This window comes from Salvelinus namaycush, chromosome 34 (genome assembly GCF_016432855.1).
Source record: "Salvelinus namaycush isolate Seneca chromosome 34, SaNama_1.0, whole genome shotgun sequence".
Taxonomy (NCBI): Eukaryota; Metazoa; Chordata; class Actinopteri; order Salmoniformes; family Salmonidae; genus Salvelinus; species Salvelinus namaycush.
Window position 1 is genome coordinate 38,655,318 of NC_052340.1, and position 9,413 is coordinate 38,664,730.

General features: G+C 44.3%; 1 protein-coding gene across 1 annotated transcript; it reads right to left on the reverse strand.

Moving 5' to 3' along the window:
* Positions 1–647: 647 nt before the first annotated feature.
* LOC120028522 (extracellular calcium-sensing receptor-like) lies at positions 648–6,946 on the reverse strand. Its single transcript, XM_038973717.1, is given in 8 exon segments — positions 648–1,549; positions 1,715–1,838; positions 2,229–2,456; positions 2,546–3,304; positions 3,486–3,774; positions 3,965–4,154; positions 5,635–6,361; positions 6,872–6,946. Coding segments are annotated over 8 exon segments (3,294 nt in total).
* Positions 6,947–9,413: the final 2,467 nt, after the last annotated feature.

Here is a 9,413-nt window from a genome sequence, read left to right on the forward strand (position 1 = left end):
TAACTTTCTATGTTAAAAATTCTGCACTCTCCTCAGACAACAGCATGGTATTCTTTCATAGTAATAGCTACTGTAAATTGGACAGTGCAGTTAGATGAACAAGAATTTAAGCTATCAGATATGTCTATGTCCTGGGAAATATTCTTGTTACTTACAACCTCATGCTAATCGCATTAGGCTACATTAGCTCAACCGTCCCGTGGAAGGGACACCGATCCTGAATACGTTTTTTAAACAGATTTTTTACCAAAACTGAGGCAGGGTGTTGGCTTTAGTATTGTTTCAATTAAGGACTGTAAATTTTAACCTCTTGAGATGGGAAAACATGTTTTTTATTCAGTTGAAAATGTTCTCTTCATGACAGAATATTAAAATCAGGTGAAATCAACATTTTTTTTCCCACCAAGTTACAGTAGCCGGAAGGTACTCATTTCGTGGAAAGACCCAGTGGCTTATTTGCCAAAATAAGGACATGCCATTTGCTTGTGTGTCTTTCACTAACAGTGGGGTGCATGTACTGTATGTTGACAGAATAGCATTGAAGCTTAACACATTTCCAATGACAAGTTTTACGTGTTCCAGCAGAGCAGCACATGGAAAGATTTTAGGAAAAGCATCATTGCATGTTTTTATTGTAAGTTTTAATTTCATTTCATATTCCCCATCATGTGTTTCTTGGTATTTAGCTCAGGTTTAAACAGGATTATATAACATTTAGGTGCAAATATACAGAAGAGCATTCCATAACTAGAGGCCAGAATAGCAAAGATCTCCACAGCTACAGTGAACTTCCCAGGAGAGCTGACATAAGCTGGGATAAAGGTGATCCAGACTGCACAGAATATGAGCATGCTGAAGGTGATGAATTTGGCCTCATTGAAGTTATCAGGCAGCTTCCGAGCCAGAAAAGCCAGCACAAAGCACAAGAGAGAGAGCAGTCCTATATAGCCCAACACAGCCCAGAAACCAATAGCTGAACCCACATCACACTCTAGAATGATCTTTTCCTTGTAGGTTTTCATATTATTGTAGGGGAAAGGAGGGGAGACTGTTAACCAAAGAGCACAGATCAGGACCTGTATGAGAGTGAAAGCCAGAACACTGAGTCTCTGCTGTGGAGGACCAAACCATTTCATGACATTACTGGCTGGAAGTGTAGCCCTGAAGGCCATCAACACCACTATTGTTTTCCCCAGAACACAAGAGATGCAGAGGACGAAGGTGATCCCAAACGCTGTGTGACGCAGCATACAGGACCACTCAGAGGGCCGGCCAATGAAAGTAAGAGAGCACAGAAAACACAGAGTCAAGGAGAAGAGAAGCAGGAAGCTCAGCTCAGAGTTGTTGGCCCTGACGATGGGAGTGTCTTTCTTTATCAAGTAGAGAATAGCCACAAGCACAGTTAGAAACACTCCAAACAAGGAGAAAAGCATAAGTACAATCCCCATGACCTCAGTAAACGTCAGGAACTCAATAGCTTTAAATATACATTTGTCTCTGCCAAGATTGGACCAGTACACATCAGGGCAGTGTATGCAGCCATTAGAATCTGAAAGGAAATCATGATTAGTATGATGAGTAGTAAAGTAGAACACATGATGTCATAATCTAGACATTACATTGACCAAGGACTGAACTCTGAAAAACTGGATTAGGACACACATCGCGCAATTTGTGTAAGTTCTGTGTAGAATGAATGTTGGGCTTGTGGTACCTGTAGCGTTGCTGATCTCTCCCTCTGAACATGGGACACAGTCATAACAGCATACAGGCTTTCCTTTCTGTACAGCCTTACGAGTGCCTGGGGGACAGCTCTCACTACACACTGACAAGGGCATCTTTAGGGGTACAGAGAGCATACACGGTTTACTGTAAATGTTACATGTTTTACTCCAGCAGGGTTTGTTACATAAATGTTTTCAATTGTAATAATGAGCCACGCAATAAGGAAGGAAAGGATGTTTTATATTCACGTTCACCGGATAGGTGGAGTGAAATGTGTTGTTTTACAGGGTCAGTCATAGTAGTACCGAGCCCCTGGAGCTAATTAGGGTGAAATGCCTTGCTCATGGGCACATCGACAGATATTTAACCTTGTACGCTTGAATTTCTGAACCAGCAACCTTTCAGTTACTGGCCCAACGCTCTAACCGCTAAGCTTCTGTTATTCAGAAACGTTGTGTTTGTAAATTAGTTCGTTTTACTCTGTTGGCACCTATTTACTTTACCTGTTGGAGCCCCCCAGCCCAAATTATGTCCTCTGTCCTGAGGACAAACTGTTGTCCAAGGGGTAGGGAGGCATCATAGTAGCCCACTGGTTTAAACTGGACCCCTCCGTCTGGCCCACGCTGCCAGTTCACCACCTCGTACTTGGCTGCTGCAGCACCTGTACTGTCAAACCACACCTGGTCCCCTGTCTTTATGGTGAAATTCACCTGCTTCAGAGACTCCACTACCTGGGGAAAAAAGGAACAAGTATGAGCTTTTTATTTTGAGATATACTGGCAGTGAGGAATAGAGAATGGATGTTTTTAGTTGCTGTTACCTGCCAAGGTTCAGTTCTCACATTTTGATCACATCCGCGTCCCTCTTTGCACTTCAGCAAGCTGTGCATGGAGTGGGCCACTGCATATATGGCTTTATAGATATTACTAGAGTATCTGAGCTCTTCCACGTCTGCATTATAATCTCTCAGCTCTATCAGATCCTGATTCTCACTACAAGGACTACTCACTGTTGCATTCTCCTGGTGGCTTGTCTCTGTGCATTGAAATGCCGTGTCCCAGAACTGCTTTATCACAAAGTCAGAGAAGCCGCTGATGTTGGCCTTCTGGACAGCGAACCCCAGTGAACCCCCCAGCACACTGTAGCTAGTAGGGGTGACCAGGCTGTCTGCAGTGATCCAGGCCTCCACACCAATAAACTGTAGGCCGGTGATGTTCTGCAGACTGAGCTCCTCCAGCAGGTTGTTCATCTCCACGTGGGCCAGAAAGCCTACGATCACCTTGGCCTTCCCACCTCGGATCACATTAACAACCTTTAACAGCTTCTCTGGCTCCGTCCGGCTGAACTTCTCTGAGTATTCCACACAGACACCCTCCTCCTGGGCTGAAGCCAGGAAGATAGCCATGCCGCTGTTGCCATAGTCACTATCACTGTTGACCGCTCCCACCCAGCTCCAGCCGAAGTACTTGACCAGCTGGGCCAGGGCTCTGCTCTGATAGAAGTCACTGGCGATGGTTCGGAAGAAAGAAGGGTACTCCTTCCTGCTGCTAAGGCACTCACATGTGGCAGAGTGGCTGATCTACAGAAGAGAGAGAGGACGAGAGAGACATGGAGAGAGAGAGAGAAAGGGAGAGAGACAGGGATTGGGAGAGAAAGAGAAAGGGAGAGACAGAGGGAGAGAGAAAGAGACGGAACTGAATACACTAAAACAAGATAGACTTAAATTCTCGTATAATTGCTTGTCCTATAGGGCCTCCTACCACAGGTATTTGGAATGGACCGGTGGTGCGTGACATCACTATAGTGGAGGAGGACTCTGACTCTCCGATGATGGCGTGAACTGCTGTTTGGCCAAAGCAGGTCTTTCCCACCGTCCTCTCCTGACCGTTCATCAGGGCCATGGCCGCACGCATAGAGTACAGAGTCGAGCCACAGTTGTCATAAATACGATATCCAATAGAGACATTCGGAAGCAGAGTGTCACTGCTGTTGATCTCCTCGATGGCGAAGATCATGGTCTGAGCAAACCGGAACTCTCTGAGGTTTACACTAGAGGAAAGGTCAAGAAAGAGATCAGTTGAAGTTTTACCAATCATGAGCATACAACCACAAAAATTGTGTTTAATTTGATAATTTTTTAAAAACTTATAATTTTAAAATAGCCAAATATTCAATAAACTGTAACCAAGGAGGAGCTTACTTGGAGAATTTGAGCGGTGGTGTCTGTGAAGGAGCTTACCTGGAGCAGGTGAGAGAGGGTGGTGGTTCTGTGAAGGAGAGTGGGGGCTGTGTGGTTTTGCTGTGGATGGAAAAGGCTCCTCCTATAGTCACGTCTCCTTCCTTGGACAGCAGAGGGAACTCTGGGCTCCCCAGCATCCCACAGACAGCCTCCGTTCCCTCTGCCCCAAAGACTCCTAACAACCCCACCACTACCACCCACAGCAGCTGCATCACACTCTCTCACACACACTCTGAAGGGGTTTCACTCCCTGACCTGAGACCTGAGCAGACACCTACACGGAGTTTTATACTCACAAAGACAGCTGCAGGGCATGGTGGACTAGAGTTATCCAATCAGAGACAGGCGTAATGGGACGGTCTCTACGGGCCACTGTGGATATTACTGCCTCTATTGTAATAACGTATCATCACTGTGCTGCTTTAAAGACAGGTTAGCAGGATGACATTTCACTGTGCTGCTTTAAAGACAGGTTAGCAGGATGACATTTCACTGTGCTGCTTTAAAGACAGGATAACAGGATGACATTCCACTGTGCTGCTTTAAAGACAGGATAGCAGGATGACATTTCACTGTGCTGCTTTAAAGACAGGATAGCAGGATGACATTTCACTGTGCTGCTTTAAAGACAGGATAGCAGGATGACATTTCACTGTGCTGCTTTAAAGACAGGATAACATGATGACATTTCACTGCGCTGCTTTAAAGACAGGATAGCAGGATGACATTTCACTGTGCTGCTTTAAAGACAGGATAACATGATGACATTTCACTGCGCTGCTTTAAAGACAGGATAGCAGGATGACATTTCACTGTGCTGCTTTAAAGACAGGATAACATGATGACATTTCACTGTGCTGCTTTAAAGACAGGATGGCAAGATGACATTTCACTGCGCTGCTTTAAAGACAGGATAACAGGATGACATTTCACTGTGCTGCTTTAAAGACAGGTTAGCAGGATGACATTTCACTGTGCTGCTTTAAACACAGGTTAGCAGGATGACATTTCACTGTGCTGCTTTAAACACAGGTTAGCAGGATGACATTTCACTGGCCTGCTTTAAAGACAGGATTGCAGGATGACATTTCACTGCGCTGCTTTAAAGACAGGATTGCAGGATGACATTTCACTGCGCTGCTTTAAAGACAGGATAGCAGGATGACATTTCACTGTGCTGCTTTAAAGACAGGATAACATGATGACATTTCACTGCGCTGCTTTAAAGACAGGATAGCAGGATGACATTTCACTGCGCTGCTTTAAAGACAGGATAGCAGAATGACATTTCACTGTGCTGCTTTAAAGACAGGATAACATAATGACATTTCACTGTGCTGCTTTAAAGACAGGATAGCAGAATGACATTTCACTGTGCTGCTATAAAGACAGGATAACATGATGACATTTCACTGTGCTGCTTTAAAGACAGGATAGCAGGATGACATTTCACTGTGCTGCTTTAAAGACAGGATAGCAGGATGACATTTCACTGTGCTGCTTTAAAGACAGGATAGCAGGATGACATTTCACTGCGCTGCATTAAAGACAGGATAGCAGAATGACATTTCACTGTGCTGCTTTAAAGACAGGATAACAGAATGACATTTCACTGTGCTGCTTTAAAGACAGGATAGCAGAATGACATTTCACTGCGCTGCTTTAAAGACAGGATAACAGGGATTCAGCATAGTGGTAGAGCTCCAGGGACTCAGCTGAGTGGTAGAGCTCCAGGGATTCAGCTGAGTGGTAGAGCTCCAGGGATTCAGCTGAGTGGTAGAGCTCCAGGGACTCAGCTGAGTGGTAGAGCTCCAGGGACTCAGCTGAGTGGTAGAGCTCCAGGGATTCAGCTGAGTGGTAGAGCTCCAGGGACTCAGCTGAGTGGTAGAGCTCCAGAGACTCAGCTGAGTGGTAGAGCTCCAGAGACTCAGCTGAGTGGTAGAGCTCCAGGGATTCAGCTGAGTGGTAGAGCTCCAGGGACTCAGCTGAGTGGTAGAGCTCCAGAGACTCAGCTGAGTGGTAGAGCTCCAGAGACTCAGCTGAGTGGTAGAGCTCCAGGGATTCAGCTGAGTGGTAGAGCTCCAGGGATTCAGCTGAGTGGTAGAGCTCCAGGGATTCAGCTGAGTGGTAGAGCTCCAGGACTTCAGCTGAGTGGTAGAGCTCCAGGGATTCAGCTGAGTGGTAGAGCTCCAGGGATTCAGCTGAGTGGTAGAGCTCCAGGACTTCAGCTGTGTGGTAGAGCTCCAGGACTTCAGCTGTGTGGTAGAGCTCCAGGACTTCAGCTGTGTGGTAGAAATCTAGGGCTTCAGCTGAGTGGTAGAAATCTAGGGCTTCAGCTGTGTAGTAGAGCTCCAGGACTTCAGCTGAGTGGTAGAGCTCTATACATAACCGAGTAACCTCTGGTGGCAGAACATTCCTTGATGACATGACTCTATATATAACTGTGTAAACTCTGGTAACAGAGCTGTAACGGCAGTCTAAGTCGTCCTCCTCATCGGACGAGGAGAGGCGAGAAGGATCGGAGGACCAATTTGCAGAGTGGTAAGTTTCCATGAATTTAATAAACACGAAAACAATACACGATACAAAATAACAAATGAACTAACCGTAACAGTCCCGTGTGGCACAAACACTGACACAGGAAACAAACACCCACAAACCAAACGTGAAACCCCAGCTGCCTAAGTATGATTCTCAATCAGGGACAACGATTGACAGCTGCCTCTGATTGAGAATCATACCAGGCCGAACACAAACATCCCAACATAGAAAACACACATAGACAACCCACCCCAACTCACGCCCTGACCATACTAAATACATACAAAACAAGGGAAATAAGGTTGCACACCGTACTCTGGCTTTTTCATGTTGGTTATTGAGCAGTGGCTTCTTCCTTGCTGAGCGGCCTTTCAGGTTATGAAGATATAGGACTCGTTTTACTGTGGATATAGATCATTTTGTACCTGTTTCCTTCAGCATCTTTACAAGGTCCTTTGCTGTTGTTCTGATATTGATTTGCACTTTTCGCACCAAAGTACGTTCACCTCTAGGAGACAGAACACGTCTCCTTACTGAGCGGTATGACGGCTGCGTGGTCCCATGTTGTTTATACTTGCGTACTATTGTTTGTACAGATGCACGTGGTACCTTCAGGTGTTTGGAAATTGCTCCCAAGGATGAACCAGACTTGTGGAGGTCTACAATTATTTTTCTGAGGTCTTGGCTGATTTCTTTTGATTTTCCCATGATGTCAAGCAAGACGGCACTGAGTTTGAAGGTAGGCTTTGACATACATCCACAGGTACACCTCCAATTGATTCAAATGATGTCAATTAGCCTATCAGAAGCTTCTAAAGCCATGACATATTTTTCCGGAATTTTCCAAGCCGTTTAAAAGCACAGTCAACTTAGTTAATGTAAACTTCTGACCTACTGGAATTGTGATACAGTGAATTATAAGTGAAATAATCTGTCTGTAAACAATTGTTGGAAAAATTACTTGTGTCATGCACAATGTAGATGTCCTAACCAACTTGCCAAAACTATAGTTTGTCAATAAGAAATGTGTGGAGTGGTTGAAAAACGAGTTTTAATGACTCCAACCTAAGTGTATGTAAACTTCTGACTTCAATTGTATGGGAACAGACAATGCATCTGCATTGCTTGCTGTTTGGGGTTTTAGGCTGGGTTTCTGTGTAGCACTTTGTGACATCGGCTATGTAAAAAGGGCTTTATAAATTAATTTCATTGAATTTGATTGATAATAGAAAGATCAAGAAACATTTGTAATTTTTTTGTACATGTATTTAACCCCTTATTTGTGTCTCTTAACAGTCTCCATATATTCAGTACTTCCATAATCTTTTTCAACTGGTACCAGGGGACCTTCAGACAAGTCTTGTGAGGCCTCCGGACGTCCTAGAGCAAAACAATGTACGTGTTTGTGAGAGTCTCACCTTTCCACGGAGGGGTCATAGTGTTAGCCCAAACTGTTGGGAAGTTCGACTTCGACCTTAGGAGGTTAACCCTCCTGTTACGTTGTTGGTCAATTTGACCCATTTCCACTTTTGATTTGTCTAAAATACTAGTGAACCTCTTTTTCTCCATGAAATTAAATTACTTTTCCTCATTTAGGGTCAGAACCTGCACTACCATTCAAAAGTTTGGGGTCACTTATAAATGTCCTTGTTTTCCATGAAAACATACATGAAATGAGTGGCAAAATGAATAGAAAATACAGTCAAGATGTTGACAAAGTTATAAACAATGATTTTTTATTAAAATAATAATTGTGTCCTTCAAACTTCGCTTTTGTCAAAGAATCTTCCATTTGCAGCAATTACAGCCTTGCAAACCTTTACATTCTAGTTGTCAATTTGTTGAGGTAATCTGAAGAGATTTCACCCCATGCTTCCTGAAGCACCTCCCAAATGTTGGATTGGCTTGATGGGCACTTCTTACGTATCATAGGGTCAAGCTGCTCCCACAACAGCTCAATGGGGTTGTGATCCGATGACTGTGCTGGCCACTTTATTATAGACAGAATACCAGCTGACTGCATTTTCCCTAAATAGTTATTGCATAGTTTGGAGCTGTGCTTTGGTTCATTGTCCTGTTGTAGGAGGAAATTGGCTCCAAATAAGCGCCGTCCACAGGGTATGGCATGTCGTTGAAAAATGGAGTGAAAGCCTTCCTTCTTCAAGATGCTTTTTACCCTGTGTAAATCTCCCACTTTACCACCACCAAAGCACCCCCAGACCATCATATTGCCTCCACTATGCTTAACAGATGGCGTCATGCACTCCTCCAGGATCTTTAAATTTTTTCTGCGTCTCACGAATGTTCTTCTTTGTGATCTGAACACCTCAAAATTAGATTTGTCTGTCCATAACACTTTTTTCCAATCTTCCTCAGTACAGTTTAAAAAAATGTTACCTTTATTTAACTAGGCAAGTCAGTTAAGAACAAATTCTTATTTTCAATGACACTCTAGGAACAGTGGGTTAACTGGCTTGTTAAGGCGCAGAACGACAGATTTTTACCTTGTCAGCTCGGGGATTCGATCTTGCAACCTTCCAGTTACTAGTCCAACGCCCTAACCACAAGGCTACCTGCTGCCTACCTGCCACCCACAGTGTCTGTGTTATTTTCCCCTTCTTAATCTTTAAATTTTATTGGCCAGTCTGAAATATGGCTTTGCAACTCTGCCTAGAAGTCCAGCATTCCGGAGTCGCCTCCTCACTGTTGACGTTGAGACTGGTGTTTTGCTGGTACTCTTTAATGAAGCTGCCAGTTGAGGACTTGTGAGGCATCTGGTTCTCAAACTAACAATCTAATGTACTTGTCCTCTTGCTCAGTTGTGCACCGGGGCCTCCCACTCCTCTTTCTATTCTGGTTCGAGCCAGTTTGCGCTGTTCTGTGAAGGGAGAAGTACACAGACAAAATA